The sequence below is a fragment of the Nycticebus coucang genome, chromosome 2 (genome assembly GCF_027406575.1).
Source record: "Nycticebus coucang isolate mNycCou1 chromosome 2, mNycCou1.pri, whole genome shotgun sequence".
In the NCBI taxonomy this organism is placed as follows: Eukaryota; Metazoa; Chordata; class Mammalia; order Primates; family Lorisidae; genus Nycticebus; species Nycticebus coucang.
Genome location: NC_069781.1, coordinates 129,617,687 through 129,639,648, shown reverse-complemented (window position 1 = coordinate 129,639,648; position 21,962 = coordinate 129,617,687). Strand labels below are relative to the sequence as shown.

Sequence of the window (21,962 nt, the reverse complement as noted above, 5' to 3'; positions counted from 1 at the left end):
TTTTTTTTTTTTTGAAACAGAGTGTCACTATGTCGCCCTCAGTAGAGTGCTGGAATGTCACAGCACACAGCAACCTCAGACTCTCGGGTTCAAGCAATTCTCTTGCCTCAGCCTCCCTAGTAGCTGGGACTACAGGTGCCTACCACAACACCTGGCTATTTTTTTTTTTTTTTTTTTTTGTAGAGACAGAGTCTCACTGTACCGCCCTTGGGTAGAGTGCCGTGGCATCACACGGCTCACAGCAACCTCTAACTCTCCGGCTTACGCGATTCTCTTGCCTCAGCCTCCCAAGCAGCTGGGACTACAGGCGCCCACCACAACACCCGGCTATTTTTTGTTGCAGTTTGGCTGGGGCTGGGTTTGAACCCGCCACCCTCGGCATATGGGGCCGGCGCCCTACTCACTGAGCCACAGGTGCCGCCCAACACCTGGCTATTTTTAGAGACGGAGTCTCACTCTAGCTCAGGCTGGTCTCCAACTCAGAGCTCAGGTGATCCACCCAGCTTGGCTTCCCAGAGTGTTGGGATTACAGGCGTGAGCCACCATGCCCGGTCTTTTTCTATAAGAATCTATTGTTATAGGCAATATTTATGTTGTACTAATTACAAATACTCCCTATCCATTAATAAATGTAAATTTTCTTTTTATTGTAATTTTTATTCTAAGAAGAATTATTTTTATAATTTTGAAAATAATAAAAGCTACAATCTGTTTAAAGGATTCTGCACTACAAATACTTTCCCTTTTCTAAGAATCTTCTTATAACAGAATGGTAGTGAACTTGGAGGTTGAAGAATGGTCACAGAAGGTCTTAGGGGGTCCCTGAATGCTAGAAATTTCTTACAAAATTGTGTGTATGAAAACAGACAGATTTTTCTAGGGAGAGGATCTATAACTTATATTAAATGACTTCCCCTTACCCCAACTTCTACTGTAACCTAATTTTGTGTCCCTTTACCATAACCCAGTTTTTATAAAGCTTGACTACCTTTACGATAATTAAAAGAAATTAAAGAGGGGAATGAGAGTGGGGTATGGAGATAAAGGAGAATAAATCAGTTTTGTTTTTTTTTTAAAGAGAATCCTGCTACAGACTAATCAAGAGGAGATGAGTATAACCCTTGTTCCTATGGTCAATTCAGAAGTAAGAAGCCCAAGGTAGCCCTGTGGAAGCTGGTCCTTGCTATACAGGCTAATGGGATAATATTTATCAGTAGATTCCATACATGGTCTACTGTTGGATAAATTCACTGGTGGCCCAACTTACCATTTATTTATTTACCACCTATTGTATTCCCAGAGCTGAGCCAGGTGCTGTGTGATGCAAGAATAAAACGCCACAGTTCTGGTACCGTATGTACCATTGTGAGGGTTAAGCATACACACCAGATAAGGGAGTAAAATGTAACTATAATATAAGGATAATGTTGTATTCTGAGTAATCAACATTTTCTCCTTTAATCCTTCTCAGAAATCAGTGCAGCTTTAGCTCCTTTTCCAGGCAAGGAAACAGACCTTTATTTATTATTTTTTTTATTGAATCATAGCTGTGTACATTAATGCACTCGTGGGGTAAAATGTGCTGGTTTTATATACAATCTGAAATATTTTCATCAAACTGGTTAACATAGCCTTCATGGCACCCTCTTAGTTATTGTGTTAAGACATTTATATTTCTTTTTTTTTATTAAATCATAACTGTGTACATTAATGCAGTCATGGGGTACAATGTGCTGGTTTTACCCTGTTTCCCTGAAAATAAGACATCCTCCGAAAATAAGACCTACTCACAGGAAAGATAAGACTCCCCTGAAAATAAGACCTAGCGCATCTTTGGGAGCACACCTTAATAAAGATACTGTCTTATTTTCGGGGAAACAGGGTATATACAATTTGAAATATTTTTGTCAAACTGGTTAATGTAGCCTTCAGGGCATTTTCTTAGTTATTGTGTTAAGACATTTATATTCTACATTTAGTAAGTTTCACGTGTACCCTTGTAAGATGCACCATAGGTGTGGTCCCACCAATTACCTTCCCTCTACCCATCCTCCCCTCTCTCTCTCCTTTCCCCATATTCTTGGGCTATAATTGGTTTCATACCAGGGCTGAGTACATTGGATACTTTTTCTTCCATTCTTGAGATACTATGCTAAGAAGAATATGTTCCAGCTCCATCCATGTTAACATGAAAGAGGTAAAGTCTCCATCTTTCTTTAAGGCTGCATAATATTCCATGGTGTACATATACCACATTTATTAATCCATTTGTGGGTTGATGGCACTTGGGCTTCTTTCATGACTTAGCAATTATGAATTGGGCTGCAATAAACATTCTGGTACAAATATCTTTGTTATAATGTGATTTTTGGGTCTTCTGGATATATACCCAGTAGAGGAATTGTAGGATTGAATGTCAGGTCTATTTTTAGATCCCTAAATGTTCTCCAAACATCTTTCCAAAAGGAACATATTAGTTTGCATTCCCACCAGCAGTGTAGAAGTGTTCCCTTTTCTCCACATCCACACCAAAATCTCCGGTCTTGGGATTTTGTGATGTGGGCTAATCTTACTGGAGTTAGATGATATCTCAAAGTAGTTTTGATTTGTATTTCTCTGATGATTAAGGATGATGAGCATTTTTTCATGTGTCTGTAGGCCATGTGCCTGTCTTCTTCAGAGAAGTTTCTCTTCAAGTCCCTTGCCCAGCCTGAGATGGGATCACTTGTTCTTTTCGTGCTAATATGTTTGAGTCTCTGTGGATTCTGGTTATTAAACCTTTGTTGGAGACATAATCTGCAAATATCTTCTCCCATTCTGAGGGCTGTCTGCTTGCTTTACTTACTGTGTTCTTGGTTGTGCAGAAGCTTTTTAGTTTGATCAAGTCCCAGTAGTGTATTTTTGGTGTTGCTTCAATTGTCCAGGGGGTCTTCCTCATAAAATATTCACCCAGGCTGATTTCTTCAAGTATTTTCCTTGCACTTTCTTCTAGTATTTTTATAGTTTCACGTCTTAAGTTTAAATCTTTAATCCAGTGAGAGTCTATCTTAGTTAATGGTGAAAGGTGTGGGTCCAGTTTCAGTCTTCTACAGGTCACCAGCCAGTTCATCCAGCACCATTTGTTAAATAGGGAATCTTTTCCCTACTGAATGTTTTTAATTGGCTTGTCAAAGATCAAATAAAGGTAAGTAGCTGGGTTCATCTCTTGGTTCTCTATTCTGTTCCATACATCTACCTCTCTGTTTTTGTGCCAGTACCATGCTGTTTTGATCACTATCGATTTATAGTATAGTCTGAGGTCTGACAGTGTGATTCCTCCTGCTTTGTTTTTATTTCTGAGTAATGTCTTGGCTATTCGAGGTTTTTTTCTGATTCTGTATAAAATGAAGTATTATTTTCCCAAGATCTTTAAAGTGTGACAGTGGAACTTTAATGAAACAAACCTTTAAAAGGGTTTGTGACTTACCCATGTCCCCTGCCAGCAGCACCAGTTCCCAAATGTTAACTGCTGCTGCCAGTTCACTCTACAACCCCCATTAATGAAATCATTCTGAATTCTGAGGCTGCAAAGATTTTTTTCCCCCAGACTCCACGTAGTACCTTTCTGCAACAATTGAAAAGGCAGATTAAGAAGGGTACAACTTTTACTTCCAGAAAACTATCTTAAAAAGCCTGTTCTCTAGCCTCCTTTTGCTACTAACCTACTTATAAATCATGAGGAAATATTTAATGAAAATGTAATGCCTTTGGTGCAAATATCAAAATTTGGAGAGTGAGGAAACATTTCTATCTCTATGCTCTAGGTGCCGCAGATTGGTGCAATCTCTCATTCTGATGGGAAATGTTCAGGCCACTTTATTTTTTCATCCTTGTTCCATAAGTTAGTGACTTCATGACAGGGAAGCCTCACATGCCCTTCTCTTTGGCCCCCTAGGAATGACTTCAGCACTTTTTTCTCAGTTGTCGTTGGAACGTCAGGAGTTGCAGCCCCTTCCCTCACCCTGACGTCAGGAGACTGCTGACTGCCTTGGTGATCTGGTCACCTCAATACCCACTTCTTGTTCAGTAGACATGGTCACTTTTCCCAGGGGCTGAGGAAGGCAGCTACTGAGGATTACACAGAGAACAAAGGCCACAGAAATTTCCCCCTAGTGGTGGAATTTTAATTCCCCTCAGACACCACCCACAGCGTGGCAGAGCAAACCCACCCTCAGGCTCCACCGCCTCATTCTCTTCTCCTCTAACTCTCAGACTCACCACAATCCCAGCCCACCACTTGGTCTCTGGGCTAGCTGTAGCGGGTAGTGGTTTTCAAATTTAAAGAAAAAAAAAAAAGTAATGGAATCATCCTTTCCATGTGAACTATTGAAGCAAAATCCAATCACTTGGTTTGAAGCCAGACAAAGCCTGGGTGGGGGAACTGGTCATATCTTTACCTATCGAACTTCTTTTGACTCCCCCACACCCTGCAGCCAAGGAGGGGCTCTACAGCACCCCCCCTCCCAATCCCAGGAGCAGGAACACCACCGAGGAATCATCCCTAAATGTTCTCCAAACATCTTTCCAAAAGGAACATATTAGCGTGCATTCCCACCAGCAGTGTAGAAGTGTTCCCCTTTCTCCACATCCACACCAACATCTCTGGTCTTGGGATTTTGTGATGTGGGCTAATCTTACTGGAGTTAGATGGAAAGGAAACAAAGCACTTTCTGGTCAGTCTCCCTATCAAGATTCTTTGCGGTTTGTTTGTTTTGAGACAAAGTCTCACTCTGTCACCCTTGGTAGAGTGCCTTGGCATCATCATAGCTCACAGAGTCTCAAACTCCTGGGCTCAAGCGATCCTCTTGCCTCAGCCTGCTGAGTAATTGGGACTACAGGCACCTACCACATGCACTGCTAGGTTTTTCTATTTTTAGTAGAGACAGGGTTTCCCTTTTGTTCAGGCTGGTCTCAAACTTCTAACTCGAGCAATCTGCCCATATTGGCCTCCCAGAGTGCTAAGATTATAGGCATGAGCTACTGTGCCAGCCCTGGTCAAGGTTCCTTTTTTTTTGAGACAGAGTCTCACTATGTCGCTCTCAGTAGAGTGCGATGGCATCACAGCTTACAGCAACCTCAAACTCTTGGGGCTTAATGATTATCTTGCCTCAGCCTCCCAAGTGTCTGGGACTACAGACACCCGCCATAACACCCAGCTATTTTTTTTGGTTGCAGCTGTCTTTGTTGTTTAGAAGGCCAGGCCCGGGTTCAAACCTGCCAGCCTTGGTATATGTGGCTGGCGCTCTACTCACTGAGTACAGGTGCTAAGCCCCTGTCAAGATTCTTGATCATAAATAGCAAAGTCTCATTCTGGGCCCCTGATCAGTACAGGTATTTGCTGGAAGACTGCTAGGTAGCTGATAATTGTAGGAAAGGCTAGGAGAAAAATGCTCAAAAACAGGGGAAAGAACCAGAGAGGACTAAGTCATCTGAGCTCCTTTCTGAGGAGGGCATTTTGATTACTCTGAATACAGCATTATCCTTACATCATAGTAACATTTTACTCCCCTATCTCTTGAGTGTATGCCTAACCTTGGGAGAAACACTGCCGCATGCTAAATTTTATGATCACCATTTTACAGATAGGAAAAAGTTTCACTTGCCCGAGGACCACAGAGATGACCGTTGGCAAAGAGGAGTCTGAATGCAGACCCTTTTGGCTCCAACATGCGTGCACTTTTCACTATACTGAAGACATCTCTCTTTGTATTTGGAGAGATGGAAACTACAGTTTCCTATGCTTCTTTAAATTGATTTTATGAAAAATAAAAATTAGATTTATTTTAAAAGAAAAAATAGTTTCCTATTTCTATAAATAGAAAAGCATCATCACCAGCTACTTGCTATAAATGGAAGGTAACTGAATGTGGACTGGCAGCTGTGAGTAATGGATTCTGGCCATTCTGAAAAGGACGAGGCTGAAGGGATGCAGCCTTCAGACGTTTACTACTCCTTCCCTCCAAACAACCAACCAACCAACCAACCACACAACAAATATACAAAATTGACATTCATACAGTGTAGATGAGGTGTTCTTAACCTGAGGCCCAGGTAGGGGCTCAGATGTGGGAATTTTTTTTTTTGGACAGGGTCTTGCTTTGTCACCCAGGCTGGAGTGCAGAGGTGCAATCATAGCTCACCATAACCTTGAACGCCTGGGCTCAAGCAATCCTTTCACCCTGGACTTCCATTGATCTCTACGAAGTTTGTACAGTGTAACTCCCCACCCCTTAAGCATGAGCTAATGATAATGACTTTCTTCCAAAGATAGTATATAGAGAAAAAGAGTGAGAGAGTAGCTTTACAAGGAAGAAATTTGACAAACACTACCTCAAGCCAGGAGATCAATTTTATCATCAAGTGACAACTATGCTGATAGTATCAAACCCCTGATATGATGTGATGAGGATGGTTGCACTCCCCAAAAGACATTACCCCAGTCATGAGAAAAACATTACAGTTGAGGGACATTTTACAAAATATCTGGCCAGTACTCCTCAAAATTGTCAAGGTCATCAAAACCAAGGAAAGTCTGAGAAACTGTTGCAACAAGAGTAGTCCAAGGAGAGACCTGGGATCTGAATGTGGGTGGGATTCGAGAACAGAAAAGAGACATTAGGGGAAAACCAAGAAAATTCTGAATGAAGTAGTGATTTAGTTAATAATAATGATTATCAATATTGGTTCATTAATTGTGACACATGTATCATGGCAATGTAAGAAGTTAATAATATGGGAAACTGGGTATAAGGTTAGATGAGACTCTTTGTACTATATTTGGAATAATTCTGTAAACCCAAAACTGTTTTAAAATAAAAATTTTATTTATAAAAAGGCAAAGGAAAACAAATTATAAAATAGTTCAAATACACAGAAAAGGACAAAAAATAACTTAAGAGACACTTATGTGCCCACTGTCTACTTCAACATATATCAATATTTTAGATCATTTGCTTCAGGTATCTTTCGACTTTTAAAGAAATAAAATATTTCCAATACTGTTTAAACTATTTTGAACTATAGTAAACACTACTTTTCCCTGTCTCTTCACCCCTGAAGGTAATATTTGAAGCTGTTATTTATCACTTTCATGAGTATTTTTATACTTTTGATACATATGTATTTATCCACTAACAATATATGCTGTTGGCTTTGTGTTGATAGTTACATAAATGGTTACGTGTGGTTGTTGAGCCTTTGCAAATTGCTCTTTCCACACAATATTGGCTGTTAAATCTATGTTGATTCACTTATATCTAGTTCATTCATTTTAACCTCTGTATAGTATTCTACTGTATGAACAAAGTACTATAATTCATGTTCCACCGAGGAAAAATTAGATTGTTTCTGGTATTTTACTATTGAAAACAATGTTTCAATTAACATTCTTATTTGTGTTTCCTGGTGCATATGTCAAGAGCTTTTATGGTATCCTCTCTATGAATGGAATTACTGGCTTATGCAGTAGGTGCATCTTTAACCTTAGAGATATTGCCAAGTTGCTCTCCAAAGTGAATGTACTAATTTATCTTCCCAGTAGCAGTGAATGAGAATCAACTCTCCCATTCATCCTGTGAACATTTGGTACTGTCCAATTCTTAATTTTGCCATCCAGGTTGCTGAGTATATTTTCATGCTTATTGGACATTCTACTTTCTTCTGTGAATCGCCTGTTTATAGCTCTTGCTATTTTTGTACTGGTTTGCTTATCCTTTCTTAAAAAACTGAATGCATATTTAATTTGTTACAAAGGCAACACAAGGTTTTCAGCTGTTTTAACCCAGTGATGCACTGGTGCAGGCTCACACTGTCTTGCAAGAGACAACCGTGCATATGTCTTCAGAATTCTGTATCCAGTGCCCTTACACTGGTAGCTTAAATCAGCCAAGGTGGGAACATTTATACAAGGGAAATTAGCAAATTCTGCAAATCAGAGCTCCCACCACCTCGTAGCCTGCGTTAAACATTTACCAGCACACTGCTATCTTAATTTCCACCTTGGCTCCCACCTGTCCAAAGTATCTCCCCCAATAGGACTGATTTGAAAGCAAGCCTTGATTTCCTAACTTGGCTTTTCAGCTTATTGGAACTGAGGCTCAGACCTTTTTCAGGAACTATTTCATCAGGGTTTCTAGAATACATGATAAATTCAGTATCCATTCTAAAATCTTAAAATTTTATTATTTTTTTTTTCTTTTTAGAGACAGGTTCTCACTTTGTCATGCAGGCTCACTTTGTCATGCAGTGGTACAATCATAGCTCACTGCATACTTGAACTCCTTGGCTCAAGGGATCCTCCTGCTTCAGCCTCCCAAATGAGACTATAAGCACGTACCACCATGCCCAGCTAGTTTTTCTATTTTTTGTAGAGATGGGGGGGGGTCTCATTATTGGTGCTCAGGCTGGTCTTGAACTCCTGGCCTCAAATGATCCTCTTGCCTCCACCTCCCAGAGTGCTGGGATTACAGCTGTAAGTGACCACATCCAGCCTCACTATTCTTTGAACGAATGTAACTTCTACTTTGATGCTGATTACTATTCATTGAAAGCTAAGCCAAGCTCTTTCAGGGACACATCAAACACAGTAATCTAGGCACAGAAGTAGAATCCAAGTACAAGTGATCCTGGAACTGGGAGGGACCTCAAACATCACCCCACATCTTCTCACTGAATCCAGTACTTCTTTAGACAATTTCCCCTGCTGGCATCGGTTTAGTCTCCACACGGACATATCGCTGATGGAGAGCTCTATCCCAAACAAAACAATAATGCTTCAAACAGATACTGCAAAATAATACCGATTATTTCTTTCAATTTGAAAAAAAGTAAAATTCTTTAAAAGAACTAACATTTATTTTCTGTCCCATTGGTGTAGCTCTGTCCAGTGGAATTGCCTGGATGAAACCTGAGTCATTTTTTAGATATTTGAACCAGAAATATTAATGTCTATATGTCTTAATCAGTTCTCATGGGATATAGGAACCAGCCCTTTCCTCCGGTCCCTGTGTCAGTATTCAGTTCTCTGGATGATAAATGGTCCTCCAAGGACAAATGTAAACAACTTGATCCTGCAGCTGTGGCTCCACACTGCAGTGCAGAAGATAGCTGCACAAGTTCAGGACCTCCTTATTTTGTAGCCTGTGAGTCCAAAAATAGGATTTGCTACTAGCAAGGAGCCTGACACACTGATGTTGCTTATAACAAAAAAATTTACTGAAGAAATGTACAAATATGCTGTACAGAATAAGTTTCCACTAGAACATTAATATGCCAAAGAGAACATTTTTCAGGAACATTTTCCACGATCACTTGAAGGATCCCTTTTGTAGATTACTTGCGGCCATATTCTCTTGCCTTGGTGATGTTTTTGCTTGGCTTTCCAAACCCATATTCTTAGGAAAATAAATAGGGGAATTCAGAACTGCAAAAGAGATTTTCTGTTCTAAGAAACCCTAATGTTTGAAAAGTATGCATTTAAGGAACCAATTAGACAATGTTTATTCCCTGAGCCTGGTTGCTGTTGCCTGTGCATTGATTTATGGACTATTAATTACTTGGCTGAGAAGACACAGTTAGGAGATATGTAGCTAAAGTATGAGATACCAAGGTTCCCCTTGATATGAATTAAAAAAGAAACAAGCAAACAAAAAAATCATGGCATTTTAGAGCAGAGAATCTACTTCAACACAGTCATTTCACAGAGAGGTGAAGCAACCTGCATGAAGTCACACAGCGTGGCAGAGCAGCAGCAGGGCAAAGGAACAGCTTGTCTCTTCCCCCCATGCTTCTGATACACACATACATCTCAGAGCTGGTGGCATTAATCAGAAGAAAAAGAAATTTGGCTTAACCCGCTTTCTCATGTACATCTATGATGCATTTCAACAACGAAGAAGCATCTTTTGCACTGTCAGCCAGACAGGGGTCCTTACTATTGATACATTTGAAAGTTAATTACACAGAGGGATAGAGACTGCACACCCATCTCAGAGACTAACCACTGCAAATGATAAATGAAAAGGATGGACTTGTCATAGTGTTGCTGGCCAGGTTTATCTTCCCACAAATTACCAATGAAGGAAGTCAAAGTCACCCACCCTCAGTTCGTGGACAGGCTCCTGGAGGGCTATGCTCAAGGCATTGGCGCAGACACAGAACTTCCAGTCTCCATCCTGGATCTATGGCGATCTCTAGGGTGCCTGTCACTCCTGGCCCAGGCCTGGGTTTTCCAGGAACTTCTCTTATTGATATTTCACTGAACACATTGCTGGAAGTAGTTATAGGAAGACATTATCCCAGCTGCCTCTGTGTAAATGCTTCACAGCATTTATGCTTTATGAGCAGGCTATTTGTGCAAAACTAAAATAGAAAATCTTCTCAAGTTGAGTATAAACACTTTTCAATGAGATTGGGACTCTTGTTGCTCATGGCTGTGTGCAGACTGGAATCAATCAGAGCATCACTCCTATCTTCCCTGTCCCTGGCTTGCTTGGTGGAGATCATTTGGTGCCTACCACAGCTCATGCCCCTTGCAGGGGACCTTAGGCAGATGCATTTCTCAGAGTATATTCATCTGTAGAGACAGCGGTGGGCAGGGAGGTAGGAGTTTAGCATCTCTTCTAATTCACATAGTAGCAAAAATGGGAGGCATTGTACTAACTTGTTTAGAATAGCCTCAAACTTTCTAAATTTTAATGCACTCTCAAAAATGTTAAATTCAGATATAATTACACCCAAAGAACTGCACTCACCTCAAGTGTATGGTTTAATTTGTTTTTGAGAAGTGCATTTACTAGCATAGCCAATACCCCATAGTGCATTGCCATCACCCTAGAAAAATGTGCCTCTTCCCTGTCATCTGAACCCCGACCGCCTTTTCCACCCATCAAGGGCAACCATAATTCTGATTTCTATTTCACAGATCAATTTTGTCTGTTCTCAAACATTACGCCAACAGACTAATACAGTATATATTCTTCTGGCTTATAGGTTTTGCTTTGGAGATTCACGCATGTTTTCTTTTTTTGCATGGATTAGTTACGCATTCCTTTTATTGCTAAGTAGTATTGCATTGAATTGACACATCATGGTTTGTTTATCTATTCTCCTTTCGACATACATTTAGGTTGTTTTTAGATTTTTGCTATTATGAATAAAGCAGCTACCAACATTTCCATACAGGTATTTTTGTGAACACATTTTGATTTCTTTTGGGTAAATAGGTAGGGGTAGAACTGATGGTCAAAGGTTAGATGTATGTTTAACCTTATAGGAAACTGCCAAACTGTTTACATAACATAGTCTTAGTGAATCTAAATTACTGATGAAGTGAATTCTTTTAAATTTCTTGTTTCATGATGTTTGTTTTATAATGGTTCAATACAATAAAGATATATATTCTTCGGAAATGTACCTTTAAAGGCTAATAATGATACCATTTTGGTGGCTCTTTAATGCTTCTGAATTGATTATACAAACAGCTTGAGATCTAGTCGACTCACCTTGGAAAGCTGGAATGATCACTTCCATGGATCTCTCCCATATTTTTATTATCTTCTTTAATATTTTACACATACATCTATGTTAATTATGAAGCATAATTATAAAATGAAAATTTATAAATCCACCATTAAATCAAAAAATAAACACATCTTCAAGAACACTGTATGTGCCTATGGGCTTCTCCTTACCCGCTCCTAGGAAATTAATATTCTTCATTAATTCTCTTGCTTGAACAAAGGCAAAGCAATACAAAAATATTATGTCATGTATTTAAAGCAAGAGATTGCTTTAAGTAATTTGCCACAATTTTTTAGTTTTTCTTATTTTTAAGAGCGTTACCAAAATGGCATCATGCTGTGTCTAGTTTTTGAAAACTTGTTTATTTTCACTCAATATTATGTTTCAAAGATCTACCGATGTTGAGTGTCGCCGTTTTTTTTTTTTTTCCTTGCTGTTGCTGAGTAACATTCCTTTCTGGGACTGTATCACAACATACTGTATTACTTGAATATGTGTCAGTTTTTATTTGTGCTGCTTCTCATATTTTCATTTAATGTATTTTGGGGAAATCTGGTACATTTACAAGAATAATTTCAGATAAAATTGCTATCAAGTAAACAGTTAAAAAATGGAAATAAACAACCAGTTTCTTCTCTAAATAAGGAAGAAGCTGTAAGATTCCTGGGGGAAAATGATGTAAAACAAAAAGTGTGATGCATTTAAGACTCCCATTAATGTTTGTCTACATGATTTTATTTCCATGTTTGAAAAATAAGTTTGTCTTGGGCATGTAGAATGTAAGCATTGAAGAAAAAAATTATCTTCTTAGTACAGGTGATCAAGTTCGAGCCCAGAGGCAATTTAAAATTTTTATTCTTTTCTCTACATTATGTAATAATGCACATCTAAGTTCTCTGCCTAAAATAAATTCTTATTGATTTCTTACCACTTCAGGAAAACACAAAATTTAAAAAGTTCACAAATAAAAATGTCATTTTAGTAAAAAACCAAAACCAAACTCAAACCAACTCCATAACCCCTACAAAGAATTGTATGCATATCTCTTGATTCTACATACCTTCTTATAGTCTTAGGGACAAATAAATGGGCACTTTTATTTAATAATACTAAAAATAAATTGGGTAGCATTTAACGATTTTATATCAACATTAGCCTTTTAAAAATCAGCTCTGAACTTCTGTCTTACAAGTACATATTTTAAAATTCTGAATACCAAATATAATGAAAAGATATTTGATATTCCTTTGCATTTAACTTCAGACTGGATCTGCAGACATCAGTACCAATCTTGGGCAGGAAACATGAAAAAATACTTTTAAATTAGTAGACTAAATCTTAATTATTCACTTGCAGTTCCTAATTTTTGAATGCTACATGCTAATTAAAAAATTCTAATTTATTTTTTCATTATTAATATGCAGGAACACCTAAAACTGAAACATTTAAAAATTAGGATGAATTTTACTTAAACAAAACCTATCTTATATGAATGATTCTTTTAAGAAATCAGTCACTTTCTGTAGAAGTGACTCACTGAATTGACCTAGAAATTTCTAAGGGATAAAATGATCTAGGAAATAATTTCAGAAAAAGGGCTAAGTTTCTGTTATCATAGCTTTTGACCTGTTCTAGTTCTTAATTTAAAAAACAATATTTATGATGGATGCATATTGCAATGCAAAAATGAGTTACAATGAGAGTAAAAGAAATCTTTCCTTTATGAACATCAGGTTCCCTCTCACCACACAGCCTGATTGTTCATGAGACAAACACTTCTCGATCTAGACATGCACAACTCATTCATTAGCCATCTTTTAAAAAATTTATTATTGATATCAATTAGCACGAGTCATGAAACCGGACCACTTTGAAGGCGACACGTAGTCAAATCACTAATTTCAAAATTCCACGTATTTCAAACTCCTCTCTCCTGCCATTGCTGGGCTGTTTCGCTCTTTTGAGGACTGATCTCCGCAACACTTATTCATTCAGATGGCAATTTTAGGGAAACCACCGAAGAGCCTTAGCGTTGGTCCTTTTTTCTAGTCACTTACGTAGCAAATGAAGCACTAGGGACCTGCCTGGGAGAACCCGAGACAGGTGCCAGGAGGCTTCCGCAGTGGCCGCCGATCTCGGGTGCGTGCGGCGTGTTCCCGGGCCCGGACCGGCGCCAGAAAACACCGCCCAGCCTCAGCCCCGGCCCGCCCCCGTCCTCCGGGGCCCCTCGGACACGCCCCCCAGCTTGGGGATCCCACTACCCGGGACCCTGCACTCGTTCCAGCAGCTCCCAACAGCCGCCCACGTGGTAGAGCCCAGAGCAGCACAAGGCCGCTGAGAGCGCTCGGAGCGGACCGCGGGTCGGGGAGGCCGGGTCAGCACGACCCTGCCGAGTCGGCCCCCAGCTCGGCCCCCACGTTTCCTTCCCCGGAGCGAGAGAGGGAGGCGATACTGCACCCGCCATTCCTCCCCGGCGCCCGATGCGCCCTCTGGCGGCCGCCGCGGGGACGCGCCCTGGCACGCGGGTCCGCCTATCGGGGCCCCCCTTTCCGGGGTCGGGGCCCGCGACAGACGGCCAATCCTCTCCCCTCGCGCCCATCCTCCTTAGGTACCCGTTAGCCACGAAACTCTGGGCTTCCAGGTCGCGACGCCGCGGGCGCCCCAGCCTTGCGGGAAAGTGCCCAGCGTAGTAGCCGGGGGGCTGGGGGGGCGTCCCCTTTACCCCAGGTGTGCCCCTCCCGCCACGTTTGGGTTTTTCTAACACGCTGCGAAAGAATGCGGCGTGCACGTTGCACGCACTTATTTATTTATTTTGCAACAGCTGCAAGAAACAATGAAGCTTTTCAAGAACCGGGGAAACGCGCTTTTCAGCCACGCTGTTGTTGTTTTCAATGAACCTCTCCCAACCCTGCACTCCCCGCCCACCCCCCACCCCCTCTTCCTCCTTCTCTCCTGTTCCTATTCTCTCCTCCCCTGCTGGCCTCCAACGCCCAGCCCGGACCGGCGCCCGGGGCATTGTTTTGGAGTCCTGCGGGAGGGGAGAGCGCGTGCGGGATGGCCGGCGCAGTGCGGGTGGGGGCGGGAGCGGGTGGGCGAGCGCGCGCGCGGATCTGTATGTGCGCGCGTGCCGGCGCGGGCGGGAGGTGGGGGCGGCGCCTCGCAGTCTCGCGCCCCACGCCGGGGCTCCGCTCCGCACGTCTCTGAGATCCTGGACTCCGGATCTTGGCACGCGCCGGCCTGGGCCGGGCCCTGGGCGCGCGGCGGCTGCGGCTGTGGCCGCTCAAGTGTGCGAGCGGGCGCGTGTGCACGGCCCCGGGTGCGCGCGCGCGATCCCCCAGTGTGTGGCAGTGGTGGCGGCGCGGCGAGGCTGAGGCTCTTGTTTACCAGCATTAACTCCGCTGAGCGGAAAAAAAAAGATAAATAAAAGGGAAAAAAACCCGAGGAGGAGCGAGCGCACCAGGCGACCTCGAGAGAGGCGAGCGAGAGAGAGGAACGCAGCTAGCGAGTCTGCCCCCGGCGCGCCCGCGGCCGGCGCTCGCAGACCCTCCACCCCGCTCCCCGGACTCCCCCGCGCCCTCCACGCCCCTCCCGCGCTAGGGGAGCTCCACGGCGCGCCTCGCGCCTCGGCTTTGACCTTCAGCGAGCCGGAGCCCCCGCGCGCAGAGCCGGCGGCGGCGGGCGGGGGCCGGCGCGGGGCGGGCGGCGGGTGGCGGCGGCGCGGAGCCCGGGCAGCGCGGCGGGAGTGCAGAGCGCGGCGCGGCCGGCCCGCCGCTTTGTGTGTGTCCTGGATTTGGGAAGGAGCTCGCGGCGGCGGCGGCGCTGAGGGAGGAGGCGGCGGCGAGCTGAGCCCGGAGGAGGAGGAGGAGGAGGGGGAGACGCTCATTCATTTTTACTCCGCATTTCTGTTCCTGGCCGGCCTCGCTCGGACCGGGACTTCGGGGCAATCCTGCGAACTGCGTCGCGCCCTCCCGTCGCGGGGGCTCGGGCGTCTGGCAGCAGTTCTAACTGTCAGGGGTCGGGTTTGTTTTTCCTCACCGAGACGCATTTGGGCTTTGCCCCCTTTCTTTGCTGTTTTCCCCCCTTCCTGCCTCTCGGGGTTTGAAAATGGAGGCCGACGACGCCGACAGCCCGCCCCGGCGCGCCTCGGGTTACCGACTCCGCCGAGCCCTGGGCCGCTGCTGCCGGCGCTGAGGGGCCGCTCTGCGCCGCCGCCCGCCCCGTCCGCGCAGCCCGGCGGGCCCCGGGCCGGCGCCGCCTTCAGAGTATTGTTTCCTTCGTCCTTGTTTTTGGAGAGGGAGAGAAGACTGAGTTTGAGACTTTTTTCCTTTCCTTTCCTTTTTTTTTTTTTTTTTCAAAGGGGAATTTCGTCCCAAATAAAAGGAATGAAGTCTGGCTCCGGAGGAGGGTCCCCGACCTCGCTGTGGGGGCTCCTGTTTCTCTCCGCCGCGCTCTCGCTCTGGCCGACGAGTGGAGAAAGTGAGTATGTGTTTCCCCGCCCGCGGCCACTGCGGGAACTTTTCCTCCGAGGGGCTGCGCCCTGTTTGCGAAACCCGAGTTGCCACCGTCGCAGCTGTCCGGCCCCCGGGCTCAGGAGCGGCGGGGCGGGGCGCGGGGTGGCTCTGCCGGAAGGCTGGAGCGGACCCGGCCCGAGTTCGTTTGAAGCCCCGCAGACCCTGGCTCAGCGCATCCCCGTGCGGGAAGGGCCTCCGGGGCTTTCGCTTCCGTCGTCCCGTAGCCTTATCCCGTGGTCTGGGGGGTGGGCAGCGCGGGCCCGGGACCCAGCCCGGCATGAGGACTCCGCGGGGCAGTCGATGTCCGGGGCGGCCTCGCCACCCTCACCGCCCCCTGCGCGCGGGGCCGCTCCGCTCGGCACGCGGCGCCGACCCCCGCGCGGCGCGCAGACAGCGGCGACACCACCCTTGGCCGCGCTGCGCCGCGCCCTTGCTGCCGGGGCAGACCCGGTGGTGGGGAGCGGGGAGCCGCTGGGCCCGCGGGGTGCGAATTACTCTTTAAGGGGAAGTGCCCTGCGGAGAGGCCCCGTAGCCCTAGGACACGTTTCCAAACATCCCGGCTCTGTCTCGCGGGGCCCAACGTGCTTTGCCCCTCGCGCTCCCTGGGTTCCTGGCCTTTCTTGTCACTTTGGTCCTCTCCCCGGATCTGCCCCGCAGTCCGGGGGCTGCTTTGTGCGCTCCGGAGTCGGGGTAACGTGCCCGCGACTGCTCCCCGGGAAGCGCGAGGCCGAGGGCCTTCATCGGCCAGACTACGGGGCACACAACTTGGCCCCCAGTCCGAGGGTTCTCGGACCGTCTCCTGGTTTCACCCCCGCCCGTGGGCGCCTCTCTTCCTGGAGGGGATGGAAGGTGTTCGTGTAGAGTCCGTGTGTGTCTTAGAGGGTGTGTGGTCGGAGCTAACGTGCGTTTTCACACACGTGCTTACAACGCGGGGTGTAGCTGCCGCCGCACGGCCGAGCGGGGACATTTAGACGCCTGGCCCTGACGAGAGGTGTCGTGCGCTGTCGTTTAAGGAGCGCCAGGGTCTGCAGCGGCTGGGGAGGGAGGGTGTTTTGTTTTGCGAGCCCCTGGCCTTGGTTTTGTTGCGGCCAGAGTTGTGTTACTCTCCAGTCCTGCCGCCCCGCGCTTCCTTTGTACGTGGAGAGTAAGCAGTGTCGCCCCACACCCGCTGTCGCTTGCAACCTAATAGCTTTTGTTTTGGTGGTGTCGAGTAGGGGTGGGCAGAGGAGAACGGGGACTGGGGGAGTGAGAACTCCCTGCGATGGTGAAGGCAGGAGGAGGAGGAGGTTTTATTCTTCTCAAAAAAAAAAATTAAAGGGTTGCTTGCTGGTACGTTCGAGATGGTAGGGTAATTGAACACGATTAAAAGTTTAAATGTAGCCCCAGAACTGGGGCTGGGAACGGTGAGGGCGTGTTGGTGAGTAATGGTTGCTGGGGGTATGCAGGTGGTGCCACTTAACTCTGAAAATCACGACAGAGCCTTCAAGGGTGAGGGGGAGAAACAGGCAGCGGGGGCTGTTTGGCCCCATCACAGGGACAGTTCAGAAAGGCTGTTTCTGTAAACAAATCCTAAAACGTCGGTGGTGGACTACAGCAGATCTTACAGAATTAGCGTGTTTACTGCGTAGAGTCAGACGGAGACTGGGGCTGGACCTTCCACAAATCTGGGCTCCCCTGCTCTTTGTTTTCCAAACTTTGAGCACACTTGATTGGGTGAAAGGCTTCCGACTCCCTTCTACTAAGGCGTTTTAGATGGTGTTTGGGGGACAAAGGAGGCTTTCTAGTCTTTGAAACCTAAATATATTTAAGAAGAAACCAGAGAAATAATGTTTTATTATGGCATGTAGTTGAACTATATCGTATCTTTAGTTTTGCTTTTTAATGGTAGTTGAGTTCAGAAATTCAAAATAGCAATGATGGCCTTCCTTCCCCCAAGCAGGAGTCGGGCATTTTAAAATAAGACGTCTTGTTGTTTGGAGCGTTCTTCATGAAGAATATCCGTTGTAAAAGGCAGCTCATTCTTGAGAACACAGTGCAGGAGAAGAGGTATTTTGATGTATGCTTTTAATCCCTGGTGCCAAAGCTTTCACCCAGGTTCCCTTAAAATGGTTAGTTCTTTAAAACTAATTGATGCCCGGAAGGCACCCCAAGTCCTGAGTGTGGTTGGCTGAAGTCTTGACTCTTCTGTACCTGCCCCTCCCTTCATCCCTGACTTTTTGAGAATTAAATGCTATGCATGTGAACACGGGTACTACACTGACGGTACAGGACCCCTCAGCTCTGATAGGAATAAGCTACTCGATTGTAGCAGAGATGGGCATTTTTTCCGCCGTTGTTTGATGTAGCAGATTGCAGTGTTGTTGGTCCTCTTGCAGGTATTTTTCTGGGACTTGTAGGGATTTGAGTATGATGGCAGGAAGGAGAGTGTTTTATCTTTTACTTAGGAAATTTAGAAGTTTTGGAAGCAGTCTCATGGACATAAATGTTTACTTGGTATCACTGTAATGTGAACAGCATTAAAGAAGGGAGGTTTGGAAGTTGTGATAGTCAAATAATTTGGTGGCTGTTTTCTTTCGTTCTTTTTTAATCCACATACATTTTCAAACTTATTGTATCCTTATAATAATTCAACCATTTTTCTGCCTCAGGTACCACAACACTCTATTGTCAGAGAAATGTAGGTATGTGAAATGTTGGTTTTTGAGGAAGTTAGTGTTTTGTTATCAGAAGGAAAACTCAGAATAAAAACTTTTGAAAGAACCTAAATAGCAAATTATGGTTTAGACCATCTAGGGGGACATCGCAAGTCAATAGTATTTTGTGGAGAGGTGGGGTATCAGGACTTGACGTTTAAAAGGTCATGTCACCCCTGATTTGTCAAGAGGATTGGAAAAGTCCAAATCTGAGATTTAAGTTAAGGGTGGAAAGATGAACCTTAAAAACATGACAGAATTCATATGACATGTCCAGAGTAAGCAAGTCCATGGAGACAGGTAGATTTGTGGGGGAAGGATGGAATAGGGAGTGGCTGCTGATGGGTGCAGGGTTTCTTTTGGGAGTGATGAAAATGTCTTAAAATTAGTTTGTGTTGATGGTGCAGAACTCTGAATATACTAAAAACCATTAAATTGTACATTTTAAATTGATTACTTTTACAGTATGTGATTTATATTTTAATAAACCCTTTTTTAAATACTAAGGTTGAAAATAAATCATTGTGCTACCTCGGACATAAACTTTATATTAAAATTATTAAGTAAGTTTGTTCTGCAGGCTGGTGTCTCTTTTCCTCCCATTTGTGACTTTTTTAGATCTATGAATTACAGCAATGCAACAGACTGATAATTGAGGCTGTAGCAGCAAGAACTCAATACCATAGGAGAAATGGACAAACAGGGTAAAAGGAGTCTTGGTTCAGTTAAGGATTAGAGGGTTAGTTTAAAACACACAAGTACTAATGAAAGTCAGGTTTTTGACAATAAAATCTTCTACTGAATCTGAAATGATGTTGAGTTTTTGGAGGCAGCATTTAGGAGCTTAGTTTGGCAGCTGTTCGTAGTTCCAGTTTTATTATGCATGTTTTCTAACTAAGAAATAATGTGTGATTTTAAGATGGTGAAGAATTTCCACTCTTTTTTGATACGCCATATTGACCACAAGTGGTTGTGAAGACTGAGGATGAACTTTCATTTTAGCCTAGCCTTGTTTTTTCTTTGTTGCTTATTTTATTTCTTAAATCACTCCTGAGCAGAGGAAATCTTTGTACGATATACTAGTTGTTTCAAGCATTCAGTGATTTTTGTGAAAAATTAAAATTTCTTAGAGAACAAAGGATTTTAAAATAGGGCAAAGGCTTTTTTGTTTTTAAACTCTGTGGCTTTATCCAAATTTACCTTAGTTTTTCAATAGAAGACCTGGAAAATTATTGTTTACATTTGGCTTCCGTCTTCATCTAAGGCTTAGTTTATTAATAAAATTGTTTCCTGCCTTTCTTACTGTTGCAAGATCAGGGCAGTAATGAAAATCAACTGTATCATTTTCACTTGTTACCTTAGAGTTTTGCCAAGGGAAGCTCTCCAGGGATGGTGGTTTCCTTTTTAATGTGGTTTCATATGCTTTGTAAGAATGCACTTTAAGAAGCAACTGGATGCAGCCAGCATGTATTGGGCACCTACTGTATGAGAGCCGAAGCCTCTGCTGGGCAATGTGTGAGCATTAAAAAAAGGGGAGGGGGGACTTTTGTCCTTGGGGGTATTTTTTAAACTCTTGCGTGAAATGAAACCACTTGAAGATCCAGATTTTTTTTTTTTTCAGACTCAGCATGGGATGCGTAGTTCTCAAGTAGACAGTGGGCAGCATTTTAAAGGCTCTTTAGAATTATTTCTGTAGACTTAAGACATAAAGTAAACCAGTGTTGCTTATCTTCTGGAACAGATTCCTGTGCTCCCCGTTGCTTCATTAACACTGCCCCTCGCATTGGAGTATCATTGTACAGGTGGTGGTTGCCCATCTTGGCCAGCAACTCTGCCTTCTATACAACATTGGTTGTGATAATTATGATTAAAAATGTGCAGTATTGTAGTTGCCTTTTTCTCAAAGTAGGGAGTCACAGGTGTGTACCTGAATGTTGGACAGCATGTTTTAAGTTACAAAGAAGATGGGGCTTATTTCAGAAGTTTCCTGGCTTGACATACTGCTTAGTTAGCTTTCTGGAAATCATTAGGAAAATTCATATTTTGGGGGCATTTTATAATTTAAAAATAATTTGATCTTTTAAGCATGATGGAGTAAGAAAATTGAGGAGACAAATTTGAAAGTGTGTGTAGGTTTTTTATGGTAAAGTGTGTAAGACATGGTTCTCTCTGGGTTGTGAAGTGGTTGATTTTTCTTCAGTTTGTTTTCAGAACTCATCTGAAAAATCAACCTTAGTCATAGAAGAGGTATTTGTGCCTGTGGGCAAACTTACTTTGAATTGCTTTTCTTAGCCAACTTATGACAGGTGCTATCTTGAGTCCAAGAGATGAACTCTTTTTCAATTGTACTAACTGTATAACAGTTGCACACATCTTAGAGTCATAGTTTGATTTCTCTTTCTGAGACGTTCTGAAGGAAAATTCTGAGCATTTTAAAGACAACACAGTGCATAATGAATGGTGTACTCTGATCCCTCCTGGAAAATGGTATTTGTCATCAGATTAACAAGAGGCAGCTTTTCAGTTATTTGTAAAGATGCGATTTGGCTTAAACTAGGCTGGGGGTGGGGGAGCAGTCTCAGTATTTGTGGACATTAAGACCTCTTGACATTTGGGGAGCATAACTGATTTCCAACAGTTGGAAAGATTAAAACTTTGAAATATGTGCCCATTCCCTCATCCCTGTACCCTCAAGGGTCTGTAAAAAAATTGATATGTTTTAAAAATTGATATGTTTTATGGAGGTACATATATTACATGTATTTAGTATATAAAATGGCTGGCAGAGAAAGCATCCTTAAAGAGTTGGGCTGCTATCTCAATAGATGCATATTCTCTCACTGTGATGCTTTTGTTAAATTGCTTGGATTTTCGACGCAGAATATTCACAGTACCTTTGATTTTGAGACTTCTGGTTTGAAGACTAAGTCATTTTCCATATTTAAATGGTTTTACTCATGTTTTAAAGTCCCAGATACCGTTTTTGAAGACTTCCCTCCTTTTATCACTTATGCTAGTTTCACTTATGTCTTATTTAAGTTGATTAATTTCAAAATCTTAAGGAAAGATTGCAGTTTCTTCACTTGAATTGAGAAATATTTTTCCCCTCCCTTCTCTCTTCCTCAGTGAACACATGTCGAGTGTATACTGGGCTCAGTTCTTTCAGCTTAGAAATTCTGATACTATAAAATATCTCTAA

The 21,962-nt window shown here is 43.6% G+C and overlaps 1 protein-coding gene across 2 annotated transcripts in view; it reads left to right on the top strand.

The window, feature by feature from the left end:
• Positions 1–14,943: 14,943 nt before the first annotated feature.
• Positions 14,944–21,962, top strand: part of IGF1R (insulin like growth factor 1 receptor) — a 325,796-nt gene continuing 318,777 nt past the window's right edge. For both annotated transcript variants that reach the window (XM_053581792.1, XM_053581791.1), the window contains exon 1: positions 14,944–16,035. In XM_053581792.1, coding sequence (XP_053437767.1) covers positions 15,942–16,035 — 94 coding nt within the window. In that variant the 5' untranslated portion in view covers positions 14,944–15,941. The remainder of the gene's footprint in view (positions 16,036–21,962) is intronic.